Source organism: Amblyomma mixtum, chromosome 10, assembly GCF_055824585.1.
Source record: "Amblyomma mixtum isolate Tamu chromosome 10, ASM5582458v1, whole genome shotgun sequence".
NCBI lineage: Eukaryota > Metazoa > Arthropoda > Arachnida > Ixodida > Ixodidae > Amblyomma > Amblyomma mixtum.
This window is the reverse complement of record NC_143021.1, coordinates 1,288,914-1,306,510: the sequence shown is the minus strand read 5'-3', so window position 1 is coordinate 1,306,510 and position 17,597 is coordinate 1,288,914. Positions and strand designations below refer to the sequence as shown.

The following is a 17,597-nucleotide window of genomic DNA, read 5'->3' as shown; positions in this document are numbered from 1 at the left end:
TCGAAACCCAGAGCCGCCTCCTTCCCTGTGGTTCAAGTCAACAACCACATGGCCGAGAAGAGTTGTTTTTCAATCAGGATCGACTCAACTGTGACTGAGTGGTAGCAGCATTCTCACTCAAGACTGGAAGGGAACACAGTGACGCTACTGGTAAAATGTGCTTTGGAGCAATTTTCGAACCACTAAAATTTCCAATTTAGAGCAGAGAAGTCTGTTTAGGAGCAGTCTGGAGCACTGAAATTTCAAGGTTTGGAGCATTTGGGAGCACTGGTTTGCAAGCCCTCTGAAGCACGTGCCGTATTTATTAGAATCTAGGCCGATAGTCCTTTTGAAAAAATGGGATGTACTGTATAAACCCGCGCATAATACGAGGTTTCTTCCCCATAATTACCGTCCTAAATTTCCACCTCATACTATTTGCGGATCCGAAAAAAATTTCGAAATTGCTCGAACTTTTGGTTTCGTTATTGTGGCGTGGCTACGGCTTGGCTTTGCTATTGGCACATGGCTATGGCTTGGCTTCGTTACTCTCGACAAATGACGTCACGACGGCATTTCTTTCTTGATGTCGCGGTGTGCCATGTGCCTGCTGACAACGCACGTGCTCACATGTAAGCCACGCTTCGTGAAGCGGATATTTTTTCTTGGGGAGCACAATGTCAGGGTCTCGAAAACAGTACTTGGCTGCTTTCAAGCGAAGAGTGATTTTAGCTGCGGAGAGCATCAGCAACAGTGCAGTCGGGAGGCAGTTTGGTGTCATCGAAGGAAGCATTCGTGGATGGCGACGACAGAAAGAAGCCCTTTTCACGTGCAGTGGAACGCGACAAAGCTTTCACAGCCCCTTGATGTTTGTGTAAACAAACTGTTCAAGGACGCAGTCAAGCGGTGCTAAGCAGAGTGGATGCGTTCAGGTGAGCCTGCAATGACGCCAACCGGGCGGCTCAAACAGGCTTAAGAAGTGCGCCATCTCGAACGGCCTCGATGACACGGAAGATGAGTAGATTTGGGATGATTTGTCGGACGAAATGTCTGAAGAAAGCGCTGCAGAAGAAGAAAGTGATTGAAGTGCGGGATGCGATTTGAATAGATGTCTTCTATGAGCTTGCGCCACTCGTATTATACGCAGGTAAAACTTTTTTTTTCCCATTTCGCGTCTCTAAAACTTCACCTTGTATTACATTCGGTTTTGTATTATACGCGGGTTTTTACGGTAAAACTCTTATGTTGGCTTAGATTCGAGGATTTCGTTTCAAGGTTTCGTTTTCGTAAACTACGAATAAAAGCACCGTGCAGGTGGCGCCCCCACGAAACGCCAACAAAAGACAGCACTGAAGCCGTTACTCGTAGCCGATGCCGTTCAAAGCACCCACGAGCACTGGCTGCCATTTTTGCCTTGTTCTGTTCTCGCGTGGTGGCGTGAGCACATTCGCAACAGTAAAGTTTTCATATGTGGTTTTTATCACCGACACCATGGCATCAAACAGGCGGTGCAATTATAGCGCCGCCTTCAAGCAAAAAGTTATACTAGACGACAGTATGTTAGTCAAACTGGTCACTGCGTGAATGACCGCCTCCGTGAGCATAATCACCATGAAAGTAATAAAAATGAAAATGATGGAGAACTCGTGAAACATTGCAACGCATGTGTTAGGTGCAAGCCACTACTAGACAAGTGTTTTTTAGTTGGTAAAAGTAAGGACAACCACACTCGGGAAATTATTGGAGCAGAAAAGATAGCCAGATCGGGAAGTGCTTGTGTAAGCACTCCTTCTGTCCAACTTGCACAAAAAGAAACTGCGGACCTACGCTCGCAGTAAATTTGTGCATGCTTTGGGATGACACGGCAAAAATGCATGTATAAATTCTTGTGCTTTTGTTTCTAATAAAGTTGTTGGAAGCTAGCGCTGTGTGTGTCTACTCGTTTTTGGTCCCTTGTCCTGTTTGCGCTATTGCTCTGAAGTTATACTTGCTGCAGAGCCGTCGTCAAATCTACAAGCCGGGCGGGACTTGGGCGTGGATGAAAAGAATGTTCGCCGTTGGAGGGGGCAGCGTAATGAAATTTTTGCTTGTGTTGCAACGAGAATGGCTTTCACGGGCCCCAAGAAAAGCCACCATCCAGAAGTAGAGTTAGCACTGGCCGAGTGCGTGAAGTCACAGAGGTGAGCGGCACTTCCAGTGACCACGGAAGTGCTGCGAGCCAAAGCAAGAGAGCTGGCGAGAGAGCGGGGCGTTCAGTTCAAAGCCAGCCGGGGCTGGTGGCAGTGAAGGCTGTAGCCTCCGACGTCCATCTGTCAGAAGCTGACCACATTTGAGCGGTTCGTTATGAGGAAGAGGATGGAGGGCAAATGGGAAACGCTGACCAGACGCCCGTATGGTTTGACATGCCAGTGGCATGCACCGTGAACGAAAAAGGTGCAAAGGAAGTAAAAGTGCGCTCGGCCGGATACGAGAAGCAGCGCACGACAGTAATGTTGGGCTGCATGGCGGATGACCACAAGCTGCCAGCGTATACAATTCTTAAACTCTTCCAGCTCGGGAAGTGTTCCGAAGAAACGTGATCGTCAGCGCCAACGACAATGGATGGATGGCGAGCAATATGGTTGAGGAGTGGATAAGAATGGTTTGGCAGTGGCGTCCAGGGGCCCTCTGGGCCAAACATCATGCTGTACCTCTTGTTAGCAGCTGTTTTTTCGGCATCCTACAATCGAGGTAAGTTTTTTTTTTTTTTTGTGCCCTTCAACTTTCGGGTCTCGGCTTAGAATCGTGGCCGGCCTAGATTCGAGTAAATATACGGTAGCCTTAAGTGTCCAAATCTCTTAAGTTGGCAAATGAAGCTACAACACAGCCCATACTCTGCACATGCATAGGAGCTGTCGTGTGTTGATGTGTGGCTCTTCAGTTGTGCTTACACAGCCTGAAAATCTTCATTAAATCCCCCTTCACAGTTATTGACGAGAGTTGCCTGTGGGCAACACACTAAGATATATTTTTTTCCTGGTATGGTTTAGGATACTTCTTTAATCCAAGCTCCACCCATGTTACTACTACTTATGTATACTGAGGAAATTGACAAAGATAGAAAACAAAGTTTGGCGCGCAAATCTCTGCAGAACAGTTGACTACACGACTTTAGCCTCTGAGCACCAGTTTCCTGGTAAGCACTCATTTTTTTCTCTGTGGCTTTTCACAGTTGCTTAGAAGAATGCCTCGGTTTGCTCCCTGTCGAATTACCTAAGCGGGACTACGAATTTTGCCTGTAGGGGCACGTCCCGTCTTTGTTGCCTATAGGCAACTAACCTACGTTTTTTCATTCTACTGAGTTTGTAGCGACATAGCATAGTGGGTGAGTTGGTATTGCATCTTTAAGGAACAAAACAGCGCGACTAAAACGAAGGACCAGAAAAAGAGAGACACGAATACTCAATTTGTGCGGTGCAGAGTTTGAGTTGTGTACAGGATTCCGTTCTCGTGTGGCCATTTCTACATGGGCCAAACAGGCAGGTGCCTCAACGAACGCCTGTTGGAACACGCTAATTCTTTGCGAGGCTCCTGTTCGTCAAAACTGGCTGCACATAGCAAATCCTGCCTATGCACTCCGTACCTTGACAACACTGTTGTGCTGTATCGCCATAAAGAGCAACTAGTACGGAAAGTACCGTAAAAACCGGAATATAGGTTGAATTTTTTTTCAAAAACCATGCCGAAAAGCCGACCCCCGTCTTATATACCGGTCATTGGCAGAAAAACTATGGAAGTCTTGCAACAATGGGCTACTGAAGTCAACAGCCTTTATCGCCATCGCCATCGGCAGCAGCGCTGTGTTTCGTGGCACAGCCATTTTGCGTTTGCGTCGACAAAGTTATTTTGGTTAAAGGCTGCTTTCAACCTTTTTTTCAAAATGAGTGGAAGCCGACGGCAGTTCACTGCAGCCTTCAAGAAAAAGGCGATCGAGTACGCGGAAGCACACGGCAACCTGGCGGCACAGCGCGAATTTGGAGTGTCCGAAAAGAGTGTTCGATACTGGCGGAGGCAGAAGATGCGCATTACAACTTGCAGCAACCAGAAGAAAACATCACTTCATGGGCGGACCGCAGCGTGTCCAGAACTGGAGGACAAGGTTGCGGAGTTTGTCCGCTGCCTGTGACTGCTGAACACATCCGCGTGATTGGTTTGGTTTTTGTGGGGTTTAACGTCCCAAAGCGACTAAGGCCATGAGGGACACCATAGTGGAGGTTTCCGGAAATGTCGACCACCTGGGGCTCTTTAACGTGCACTGACATTGCACAGTACACGGGCCTCTAGAATTTCTCCTCCAAAGAAATTCTAGCCGCCGCGGCCGAGATCAAACCCGTGTCTATCGAGCCAGCAGCCGAGCACCATAGCCACTGAGCCACCGCGGCGGCCACATCCGCGTGAAAGCGATAGAGATCGCGCGTGCGTCTGGATTCACGAGGGCGCAGTTTAAGGGCACGCCATCCTGGGCGCAGCGATTCATGAGGAGGAAGGGCTTTGCACTACGGCGCCGTACTTCTGTGTGCCAGAAACTGCCCAAAGAATTCAAAGATAAGCTGGTCGAGTTTCAGCGATACGTAATTGCGCTCCGGCACCAACACGCCTACATGATGGGTCAAATCAGAAACGCTGACGAAACGCCAGTTTGGTTCAATATGCCCTCAAGTCGTACTGTTTCCGAGAAAGGAGCTAAGCAAGTCAAGCTTCTAACGACTGGCAACGAGCACTCGCGATTCACTGTGATGCTCACGTGCACAGCCGATGGGTACAAGGAAAACATTGCAGAAAGAGGAGTTCCCAGGTAACATCATCGTCCGGGCTAATGAAAAGGGTTTTATGACCGAATCATTAATGCTGGAGTGGATCCGGCTCGTGTGGGAGCGGCGACCTGGTGCTCTCTTTGAGCGAGCGATCATGCTCGTTCTGGACGCGTTTCGAGGTCACCTTACAGCCAACGTAAAGCGGGCCCTGGGCAACGGCAAGACGGACCTTGTGGTCATTCCTGGTGGACTGACATCTGTGGTGCAGCCACTAGACGTTGTGCTAAACAAGCTGTTCAAAGATAGAGTGCGCGAACTCTACAATGAATGGATGCTGGGCGACAACCCCACCACCTCCACCGGCCGCCTGCGACGTCCACCACTTGCGACTGTTTGTGGCTGGGTGTCGTCAGCGTGGAAATCTCTTCACGCAGAGATGGTGCACAAGTCATTTAGGAAGTGCAGCATTAGCAACGTGCTAGATGGCACAGAGGATGATGCTCTGTGGGACGTGGGCAGCGATATGCAATCGTTATCCGACTCAAGTTCAGCCAACTCTGACGACTCGGAGTAGCCTACTCACTTTGTGCCCTTCTCTGTGTTGTACACCCGGCCAATTTTTTAACATTATCGCGCGACCATCGCCTCGATTGTTTGTCAGCACCTTATCACGGCACAGAGCAGCGAAAGAAGCGAGAGTAAGCGCGTGTGGATGCATATGCGTATCTCGTTTGTTTCGCTGCTCAGCGCCGTTAATAAGACGGTGACACGCACGCGAGGCGATGTTTGCGCGATAGCGTTAAAAAATTAGCCGGGTGTACATACCGGCAGCCCATAAATGAACATAAATACTGTCACCATTGTGCAACCGGTTGAGTCACATTTCTTTTAAGGTAAGGGTGTTTTTCGGTACTTCTGCCATTGAAAAAAATGTTTTTCATTGGTTAGTTGGGGGGTCGACCTATATTCCGGTCCGACCTATATTCCGGTTTTTACGGTAGTAGAGGCGTATCATACCTGCACAGAAGTTGACTCATGTGTGAGCAGCACTTCGATGGCCTTGTCTAAGCGCGAGATATATCTGTTGGAAAAGCGTGGGAGCCTGTAGGTGCTTACTTTTCGCCAATGGTTGTTTCCCTTCTTTTTATGTCAGTAGTTTGTGATGATGACGTGAGGCTGTGACGCAGCGATTAGAGGTTTTCCAATTAAAACAGTCAGTTGTAAGTAACAGCGCGTGTTCGTGTCCCTTTTTCTGGTCCTTCGTTTTAGTTGCACTGTTTCATTCCCCATGAGTTTACAGTGTGCTGTTTTTTTTACTGACAGTGTGCTACGCTGCCTACGCTGCCAACATATGTGCTGTACAGCCTCACGCAGAACACACAGATACAGGCACAGAGAATGGACCCGAACATATCGTATATTGCCACGCATAAGTCGACATTTTTTTTTTAATGTCCTTCCAATGTTGGGGATTGACTTATAATCGGAGTTGACGTATATGCGGAGTCTTAAAATAGGCCTATATGCGGGGTCAAAAGTAATTCCGACCGAGTCACGGATAATATCATGCCCCGTGCGCTCGTAATTCCATAATAGTTGTCAGACACGGTGCGAACGTGGATCTGCTTAAAAGAACTTGAATTTAATTGAGATATGCACCAAAGTTTGTTTTAATACGATAGCAACTTGTTATCGACACACCAGTGGCAGCTCATAAGATGATGACTGCGACTGTGTCCTCACAAGCGAGGACGAGTCAGAGATGTCTCGTGAGCAAATAAATGTTTCTTTATGACTCGGTCTTCTGAAAAACTTTTTGGCCGAGCTAGGACCGCAGGGTGTGGCACCGTCAACCTAAATTCGGAGTCTAACTTTTCTTTTTGCCCAAAGGGGGTCGTGAGTTGGGGAAACGACTTACAATCAGAGTCGACTTATAATCGGTAATATATGGTATTTTATGGAAAAATAGCTGCAAAGGTGCCCCCCCGAAAAAATTCAGGGGGGCACTTCGTTGACCTAAAGTGCGGTGAGGCGAAAGTCTTAAGCGCGGTGTTGCTGCTTGTGTCACTGATGTGTTGTTCAGATGTTAAGCTTTGCCTCTCAGAGTGAAACGCGACAGCGTCTTGCAACGCTGCCAGGGAGTCCATAGAACGCCATCACCCGCTCGGTTCTACACCTTGCTCATCGGTAAATTGTTTTTTTGAGGAAAGGAAATGTATCTGCCTTGCATATCTCGGTGGACACCTAAACCTCGCTGTAACGAGAAGGGAGGAAGATGAGAGTGAACGAAGACACCATATTCCCTAGACGCGCCTTTGTTCATTCTAAACCATCGAGCTGACATGGCGGAGTGGTTAGCATGCTAGACTCCGGAGACCGGGGTTCGATTCCCCAACTCGACCAATTTCCTACTCGGTTTTATTTATTTATCTGGCCTGACTAGGAAGGTTAATTAGGCTAATTGGGTAATGAAGCAATTAACTAAACTCAGTCCCACTTACTTGGATGGAGCATCACTATACGATCCCTTTAATTGGTTGCATGGTTGCGCATTCGCGCACTGTGACGTCACGACCGTTTTGTTATTTTCTGAGTGCGGATCAAGCCTGCGGATCAGGAGTGCGGATCAGGCACACGGCGCGGTTGGGCCGTGACAGTGCGTCGTTCGCGTGTGTGGCGCTGTTGTGGTCCACTGTGATGGCTACGCCTGCCAAGAGGGCTAAGTATGTGGCCAAAGACTAAAGTGGAAATTCTGAAGGCGCTGAAGGATGGTGTTGCCCGTGAAGAAGTGATGCATCGGTTAGACGTGAAGAGAAGCACCCTGGGAACATACGTGAAAAATGAAGCGCAAATCTTGGAAGTGTCTCAAAATGAAAAGTTTCATGCAGCTCGCAAGCGCATGCGAACCGCAGCACACCGTCAATTGGAAGATGCGTTGTTGCGATGGGTTCACACCGCACGGGACGCACGACTCCCACTAAGTGGCCCATCAATCTGCGTGCAAGCAGAAAGCTATGCCCTCCGCATGAACACTGATTCCTTCAAAGCATCAGAGGGCTGGCTTGCACGCTTTAAGGAACGACATGGGCTGTTATTCAAGACCGTGTGCGGAGAGAGAGGTGCGGTGGATGAAGTCGTCGCCAAGGACTGGTAGAATGTTCAACTTTAGGAACACATCGCAGCCTACAGCCCAAACGATGTGTTCAACGCGGGCGAGACTGCGCTATTTTATTAAGTGCTGCCAGAGAAGACAAGTACTTTCACCCTTCCACCGGCGGGAAGCGAAGCAAGGAGCGTGTGACCGTGCTTTTAGCGGCCAATATGACGGGCACAGAGCACCTTCCTCTTGTCGTCACCGGAAAGGCGCTCAAACCAAGATGTTTTAATAACATCAAGCACCTTCCGGTTGACTACTGCGCAAATCGGAAGGCATGGATGACTTCCGAAATATTTCGCTCCTGGCTGCAGGAGCTGGACCGGCGGTTCAAAACCGAGAAACAGAACGTGCTGCTAGTTGTTAACTGCACCGCGCACTGCAGCGTTTCTGATCTTCAGGCAATCCGACTTGTTTTTCTACCACCAAACACGACCTCCGCCCTACAGCCTATGCCTATGGATCAAGGCATCATCCAATATGTGAAGAAAAAATACCGAGAGCAAGTTCTGGAGTGTGTGCTTCTTTGCATGGACAGAAGGCAAACTTACAATGTAACGCTCCTGAGCGCTATCCACATTTTGGCGCACGTGTGGACCAACACGCCAGCAGCAGTGGTGGCGAACTGCTTCAGACATAGTGGATTCGGACGACCGGAGTCTTCTGAAAGTCCAGACGTCACAGCGCCTGACGAGGATGAAGAAGATAGAGTACTCGTTGCCCTACTTCCCGCCGAAGTACAGCTCATCGACTATTTCGGCATCGCTGACGGCGTTACCGTAGCAGGTCAGTTAACCGATGCGGAAATTATCGCTGATACCCTCAGTGCGACGGACGAATTGTCCGACGAAGATGGCCCCCGCGAAGAACTTCCGGCACGGCGTAACACCAGAGAAGCTGCAGATGCCCTCAGCCGTTTTGGAGGAATTCTGCCTTGATGCCCCGCGTAGCACGCCTGCACTGGAGGGGTTGGCACAGGTGCGAAAAGTCGTCCTTGCCGCCCGGCTTTCCACGAAAAAACAAACAACCATTACCGACTTTGCGAAGTAAAGGTACGCAATAAAATCTTCATTCATGGGCTGTTTCTGTTGTTCATTCGATAATTTGGCATTCGGTTAATTCGGACAAATTTTTTACTCCCGTGAGATCCGAATTAACGAGGTTTTACTGAACACATTTAAGCCGTGAAAAACTAAACGGCAGCAAGGTTGATTCGCTTGGTGTCATCCGCCTTTAAAGAGACTTCCAAGAGCGGGAGATATTCGTTTACACCCTTTGCAGTACAGTAAAACCCCGTTAATTTGACCCTCATTAATTCGGAAAACCAGATAATTCGGACAACCCATCTGGTCCCGTCAACCACATATGCTATTCTATGGCGTAAAACTCCCGTTAATTTGGACATATTTGGCCGCCCGTCGGTTAATTCGGACAGGTGGAGGAGCCTGCATGTGTACAGGAGGCCATGAGCGCAGCAGAGGTAAGATGATGATGATAGCGGCAGCGGCGCTGATATTACGCCAAAATGTAAAGGCGCCATCTGCATCTCTCTGAACATCAGCCAAGAAGATAGAGGATGGATTTTCTTTTTTTGTTGTTGTTGTTGTTGCCCAGCCGCATCGCTGCGTCTCGATATCTTTTCCCCCTCTGTGTATGATGTGCTATGGAGCGAGGTGTGTGCGTGCTGGGGGTGGTGTGCGGACAGCGTTCTTCTCCGCTACAATGCCGATAACGCTGCGTTTTTCGGCTCCTGCGATGGCTACCGAGGCCCCAGCGAAGCGGCCTTAGTATGTGGCGAAGGACTTGGCAGAGAAAGTCGAAATACTGACGGCTGTCAAGGAAGGAATTTCGCAATCAAGCCATCATGGCACGATTTAACCCGAAGAGGAGCACGCTGAGCTTGTACGTCAAGAATGAAGCTCAAATTCTGCAAGCTTACGATGGGCAACAGTTCTCAGACAAGCGGAAGAGACTCCGAACGGCAGCATACCCGAAACTGGAAGAGGCGCTGCTTCGATGAATTGCGGACGCATGAAACTCGCAGCTGCCCTTTTGAGCAGGCCTCTCATCTGTGCACAAGCAGACAAGTACTACTCCCCAACGATGGCCACTAATGGAGGTTACAGTGCATCAGAAGGGTTCTTTGACCGCCTCAAGAAGAGGCACAATTTGGTCTTCCGCAGTGTCTGCAGCGAGGAAGGTGCCTGTGGATGCCAGAGCGGAGAACGATTGGAGGAATGAGCTCCCGAGGAGGTGCCTCGCTGCTCATGAGCCCTGCGTCACTTTTCTACAAGGCCCTGTCAGATAAGACACTCACTTTTAAAGGAGACCCTTGCGTCGGCAGCAAGCGAAGTAAGGACAGGGCGACAGTTTTGCTTGCTGCAAGTATGCCCAGCACGGAGCGGCTGCCACAGCTGGTTATTGGAAAATTGCAGAAACCGCGGTGCTTCAAAAATACAAAACGCTACCCATGAACTACCGGTCCAACAAAAAGGCTTGGATGACATCCGAAATATTTCAAGCCTGGCTACGCCAACTAGACCGCAGCTTTTGTGCGAAAAAACGCAACGTAATGCTTGTCATCGACAAGTGCAGCGCACACAACATGTCAGGGCTGGAGAATATCGAGCTGCTCTTTCTGCCTGCTAACACCACAGCTTCCCTACAACCCTTGGATCAGGGAATAATTCGGTACGAAAAAGCCCGATACCGCAAGCAGGTGCCTGAACGCATGTTATGTTATGTTTGGAAGCAGAGTATGACATCACTCTTCTTAGTGCAATGCATGTATTAGTGCACGCGTGGCGCAACACACCACCTGCAGTAATTGAAAACTGCTTCAACCACAGTGGTTTCACTCGGAGCATTGGCACCATCAATGTGGAAGAACCGGACGCCAACCGCAAGGAAGAGAGAGACTACAAAAGCCACCGAATGTTCAGCTGTGCGATTATGTCGCAATCGACGTTGCCAGCCATCTCACCGACAGTGAAATCGTGCAAGAAGCTTTAGGGAGTGAACAGCCGAGTTCCGAAGATGACGACGACGCATATGATGAACTGTCGCATCACACTGCGAGTGAGACTGTTGAGGCCCTGAGTGTTCGGGAAGACAAATGTGCAGGTTCTGCAGACAGCGTGCGCGCACTGCATCATTTGGCAAAAGTCAGCAAAGTAGCAGCAGCGATGCAAGTTTCCCGCACAAGGCAGTCAACAATAACAGATTTTTTTTTTTTTTTAAATAAAGGTAAGTTGATGTGGGCCACTTTGTAGTGTTTTTTTTCTGGTCCTCTCGAATTCAACATTCGGTTAATTCGGACATTTCTTCCGGTCCTACGAAATCTGAATTAACGGGGTTTTACTGCGCACAGTTGTCGCGAAATGTGCAGATGTATCGCTTCCCATGTTTACTTGCAGATGATGCGCCATGCACATTGGACATTTTGCCATGTACACAATGCCCAAAGGTGGCATTGCAGTGCATGAGAGCGGGAGTGACTCTTTGTCATATGCAGCGCCTTGCACTAAGTGCCCTGATCCTTAAGGGGGGGATGTGGGGATCAGATCGCAAAAATGACGAAAAAAGTTGATTTTTGAAAAGTACACTTTTTGGCATCTCCAACACTGTTTCTATGTTCTACTGAAATATTTCACCCAAAAATAAGCATTAAGCCCTCCAAATACATATAATTGTCGGCATCTACACATAGACAGTGTGTGCTAGCTTAGAACTTTCAGGCTTGTTTTCTCAAAAGTTTGTTCTGAGCTCAATACCTTGTTTGTGGAAAGCGTAGCACAGCAACGGGTGCATGGATTTTTACCCCGTTTGTTTTGTTGTGATCACTGATATGTGGTCTGCGTCAAGACAGTCTCAGATTTACCATTTATGCTCGCATGTTTTTATTACATGGTAAATGGAGCATGATACATTCTAAACATAAAAGAAGATGTATATTGTGTCCTTTGTAAAAAAGAGCAGAGAAATTTTTAAAAAAAATTAAGAGAGTCTTGACTTACACCACACTTCTTAGTAAATATTAAAAGCATTTACAGACCTGTAGCCTGTTTCTTTGTCATGCTAGGCTTTCCACAAGCAAGCAACATGGGGACAACACAAACAATGATAAAAGGGAAACTACTAAAGCTGTCACTGTGAAACTTTATATCTGATTGTCTGATGCTGTTTTAAGCCAGTCTGCCAAATTTCATCACTACAGTAATCCCTCGTTATAACGAAGTCAGCGGGACGGCGAAAAAATTCATTATAAGCGATAATTCGATATAAGCGACCGCTCGAAAAAGCTAAAAGAGTCGAGATTTAATTGCGCCACAACTATGAGGAAGCTGGTGGATGACGCCGCGCGGCGTCCCCTAGCTGCGGCGGTTGCTAGGCAACGGCTCAAGGTCGGTCTCCGTGCCTCCTCGGAGCACTGCCACAGCGCAATCGCAAGTTCGTGGCCAATGTAGCTTTTGCTACAAAATTTGCTCGTAGCACATTTGTTACTTCTACCAGCAACTCAGTATTGGTCAGCGATCCTCACAGATGCTACAGTTTTCAAATTTCAAAAGAGTGGAGCTTTCGGCAACGACGCCGCCTGCAGGAACGCCGGGTGACAAACTGCGCGCTTCTCCCTGACTGCCCTGGTCGTTGCTAAGCCTAGCCGGTTTCGCATCGACGCCGCGGCTGTTAGCGCTTCGGTACTGGACAGCACCCAAAGGCGCTACACTCGGCACCCCTTTACTGTCAACTAGTCCCATAATAAAAGATACGTTAGATTTCCGTGACGCCTTCAGCAACGGAGCTAGCAGATGCCGGCGGCCGGCGTCAAGGCTGGCAGGCCACGGCCGGTCTCGATGTGCACGAGCCATCAACCAGGAAACAGTGGCACAATGCCGCTCCAAGAATTTAATCTAGGCGCTGCAAAGCTGCAGCCCCGAGGACGTGTTCAACTGCGATGAAACAGGCCTATTCTTTAGGTTACCGGGTTGTCTGGTGTGTTTCTTGGGTGACACTTGTTGCGGAGGGTGACACAGCAAAGAAAGAAATACTGCTATCCCACTCCTCGCGATGGAAAAGTCTTGAAACCCTAGACACTTCAAGGGCGCCGCAAACTTGCCAGCATGGTACAGTCAACAACCAAATTTTCGGACGTCTTCGCGACACCGGCACAAGCTGCATAGAATCAATGTATAAGAACATCTGAAGTTTCGGACGCTCGAACCCCCTGTCGTCCAATTTTTCGGACTTTTTGACGAGACAGAAGGCCCTCAGAAGGTCCGCACTTTTTTTTTTCCCAGATTCCAGGGCCAATTTTCGGAGTGCGGCCCATACACGCGACGTGCGAAAAAAATTTTCTTTTTAAGTAAAAAGACACCAATCAGGGAATGAGCGGCATTTATTCTGCGTACAATCATCACTTGCGGAGTATTTCGACTCTGAGCTGGTGCTGTGCTCTGGCGCACGCTCATCCCAAAAGAAGCTGCGCAGCATGTCCACTGTCAATGCGTAGCCGTTGTTCCGCGCTTCCACCACATAGAGGAGCAGCTCTTCTTCCAGTTCAGAAACTCCCACGGCTTGCCTCGGAAAGCGGGCTTTTTGCAGCTTGTGTTTCTCAATGCAACCTTTTGCTTGCACCATCATCGGACGCACTCCTCGGCCATGTTGAATTTCCTGCCCGCCGCACGCTTGCCGTGTTCGAGAGCTAACTCCCAGCTGTATACTACCTATTAAGGTGCTTGCACATTGTGCTAAAATTGCAACGCTTGGCTGCAGCACACGAAAGCCACAACCACCACAACTACGGTGAACACGCTAACATGCCACAAAAGCAACAAATGGCTGGAGCTGGTGATATTGATGCCGATGTGGATAGCGGGAGATCGCGGATGAGAAAAGGTTGATGATGATGATAACTGCGACCTCGGGCGCCATCCGTCGACGGCACTTGGAAGCTCCTGTGTGAGAGCGTGGCCTCCGCGATCAAGCGGGTCGTTGCTCGCAGCCGGAGCTGATCGTGGAGGCCAGGCGCGTGCATTTGGAAGGCTACTCCCAACTGGGTCATGGGTGCGGGTGCGGGTGCGGCCCTTACATGGATTTATTGTTTTTTAAACACTTCCTTATGAAAAACAGGGTACAGCCCATACACACGTGCGGCCCTTACACGTGTTTATACGGTAATGTGTAGTGGAACCTCATTAATTCAAACTGCAGGAGAGATTGAAAACTTGATCAAACAAAACTAAATTTTCCGTTTCTCGGTTCGTTTTGTTTCGCCATCTTCACATTCTCGTTCCGGGCCCATTGTCCTGCGGGCACAGTGGAGTGTTCGCTTTCCAGTCTAGACTTTGTCCCAACCCGTGCGTTCATTGGCGACGTGCCGAGGACAACACAGCCAGGCCAAGCTCGTGAAAGCGGCCGCCGCCCGTCATCTGTGCACATGTTGCGCGGTAAAATATAGTCATGAGGAGCTTTAGAATGAGTGCAATACAACTGGCTGCTTCCTCTGGCATATTGGTAATAAGTTCGTGATTTTTTCGATGAAATTTGATTTTCCGGACTGCCCGATTTTTCGGTCGATTTCGCGGTACCTAGAGAGTCCGAAAAATCGGTCGTCGACTGCATATGACCAATTCAAAGGTGTGGATTGCCCAGTCCTTATTCGAGGATTACCAGCGCCGCTTAGACAGGATCTTCCAGCCCCAACAATGCTAAGTGATGACTTTTGTTGATAACCGTGCAGGCCATCCAGCTGGAATTTCTGTCCCCAAACACTACGAGTGTGCTGCGGCCTATGGATCAGGGTGGGATTCAGAAGTGCACCAACGTGTCCGTCTGCTCCGCCGGACAATCTCGCCCGTTGACATTGACAAATCATGCTCGGTTATTCGGCAGTTTGCGTACTTGCCGATTCTTGGAAGGCCGTTCAGGCAGCAGTGATTTCGCAAGTTGCTTCGGGCACACCGGGTTTTGTGCCACCCTGTTACTGACAGTGCAGCTACAACAGACTACTACTGCACAAACAAAAACGCGCTAGCTTTAGTGGCACTATGAAATGGAGCATACCTTTCTTGCGTTTCAGTTGCACATTAAAAAAACAACACAGGCAGCCTACTTATCTTTCTCAGAGAATTTCGTAAATAAGAGGTATGTTCCAGTATCACTTCAGGAGACCATACCAAAGCTGTCCAAGGTGACACGGCAAAATGCATACACTGCCCGACAAGGCCATGCCACCTGTGTGGCAGGCTGTCGTGAGCCCATTTCTCCCGTCTACTGATTGGTATCCGAAAATTTCAATATTTGCGCACCCCTGGTTAGCGGCGCACAAATGATGCAGTGCACAGGAACATCTTTTTGTGAACAGATGGCACTCACAGCCGCACAGTTTGGGAACCCCACCAGTCACTCAGTTCCGACGCGCATGCCCCTCTTCTCTTCGTGGGGAGGAGAAGGAGAGGGGGAGGAGAGGAGGAAGGAGGAAGCAGCACCTGTCAGGGGTGAACTTCCAAGCGCTCAGTTCATTCTGGGTCTCCTGGAGGCGGCTGCGCATAGAGTCCACTTCGCGCCGCATCCGCTCAAAGAGCAGGTTGACTGCCGGGTCCAGCAGGGCAGTCCGCAGCTGGCGCGTCCAGCCACCCGCTGCCGCCGCTCCCCCCTTCAGCTCCTGGATCTGGTGCTGCACAGACCAGGGGGGACATTCAAGCCCCGTTTGACTGCACAAAGGTTTGACTGCGCAAAGGTTTGGCTGCGCAAAGGTTTGACCGCACAAGGCTTGACTGCACAGAGGTTTGTCTGCGCAAAGGTTTGTCTCCTCAAAGGTTTGACTGCGCAAAGGTTTGACTGCGTAAAGGTTTGACTGCACAAAGGTTTGAAAGCGCAAAGGTTTGACAGCGCAAAGGTTTGACACCGAAGAGGTCTGACTGCTGAAAGGTTTGACTGCTCAACTGCGCAAAGGTTTGACTGCGCAAAGGTTTGTCTGCTCAAAGGTTTGACTGCGCAAAGGTTTGACTGCACAAGGTTTGACTGCACAAGGTTTGACTGCACAAGGTTTGACTGCACAAAGGTTTCACTGCACAAAGGTTTCACTGCACAAAGGTTTGACTGCACAAAGGTTTGACTGCTCAAAGGTTTGACTGCTCAAAGGTTTGACTGCTCAACTGCGCAAAGGTTTGACTGCGCAAAGGTTTGTCTGCTCAAAGGTTTGACTGCACAAAGGTCTGACTGCTCAAAGGTTTGACAGCTCAACTGCGCAAAGGTTTGACTGTGCAAAGGTTTGTCTGCTCAAAGGTTTGACTGCGCAAATGTTTGACTGCGCAAAGGTTTGACTGCGCAAAGGTTTGACTGCACAATGGTTTGACTGCTCAAAGGTTTGACTGCACAAAGGTTTGACTGCACAAAGGTTTGACTGGGCAAAGGTTTGACCGCACAAGGTTTGACTGCGCAAAGGTCTGACTGCTGAAAGGTTTGACTGCTCAACTGCGCAAAGGTTTGACTGTGCAAAGGTTTGTCTGCTCAAAGGTTTGACTGCGCAAAGGTTTGACTGCGCAAAGGTTTGACTGCGCAAAGGTTTGACTGCACAAAAGTTTGACTGGGCAAAGGTTTGACCGCACAAGGTTTGACTGTGCAAAGGTCTGACTGCTGAAAGGTTTGACTGCTCAAAGGTTTGACTGCTCAACTGCGCAAAGGTTTGACTGTGCAAAGGTTTGTCTGCTCAAAGGTTTGACTGCACAAAGGTTTGACTGCGCAAATGTTTGACTGCACAAAGGTTTGACTGCACAAAGGTTTTACTGCTCAAAGGTTTGACTGCTCAAAGGTTTGACTGCACAAAGGTTTGACTGCACAAAGGTTTGACTGGGCAAAGGTTTGAACGCACAAGGTTTGACCGCACAAGGTTTGACTGCGCAAAGGTCTGACTGCTGAAAGGTTTGCCTGCTCAAAGGTTTGACTGCTCAACTGCGCAAAGGTTTGACTGCACAAAGGTTTGTCTGCTCAAAGGTTTGTCTGCTCAAAGGTTCGTCTGTTCAAAGGTTCGACTGCACAAAGGTTTGACTGCGCAAAGGTTTGACTGCGCAAAGGTTTGACTGCTCAAAGGTTTGACTGCTCAAAGATTTGACTGCGCAAAGATTTGACTGCGCAAAGGTTTGACTGCGCAAAGGTTTGACTGCGCAAAGGTTTGACTGCGCAAAGGTTTGACTGCGCAAAGGTTTGACTGCGCAAAGGTTTGACTGCGCAAAGGTTTGTCTGCTGCTCAAAGGTTTGACTGCGCCAAGGTTTGACAGCGCAAAGGTTTGACTGCGCCAAGGTTTGACAGCGCAAAGGTTTGACTGCGCAAAGGTTTGACTGCGCAAAGGTTTGACAGCGCAAAGGTTTGACAGCGCAAAGGTCTGACTGCTCAAAGGTCTGACTGCTCAAAGGTTTGACTGCTCAACTGCGCAAAGGTTTGACTGCACAAAGGTTTGTCTGCTCAAAGGTTTGTCTGCTCAAAGGTTCGTCTGTTCAAAGGTTCGACTGCACAAAGGTTTGACTGCGCAAAGGTTTGACTGCGCAAAGGTTTGACTGCGCAAAGGTTTGACTGCTCAAAGGTTTGACTGCTCAAAGATTTGACTGCGCAAAGATTTGACTGCGCAAAGGTTTGACTGCGCAAAGGTTTGACTGCGCAAAGGTTTGACTGC

The 17,597-nt window shown here is 49.1% G+C and overlaps 1 protein-coding gene across 4 annotated transcripts in view; it reads right to left on the bottom strand.

Moving 5' to 3' along the window:
- fl(2)d (Pre-mRNA-splicing regulator female-lethal(2)D) overlaps window positions 1-17,597 on the bottom strand; it is a 74,309-nt gene that overhangs the window by 26,652 nt on the left and 30,060 nt on the right. For all 4 annotated transcript variants that reach the window (XM_089563105.1, XM_089563108.1, XM_089563104.1 and 1 more), the window contains exon 6: window positions 15,414-15,601. In XM_089563105.1, coding sequence (XP_089419231.1) covers window positions 15,414-15,601 — 188 coding nt within the window. The remainder of the gene's footprint in view (window positions 1-15,413; window positions 15,602-17,597) is intronic.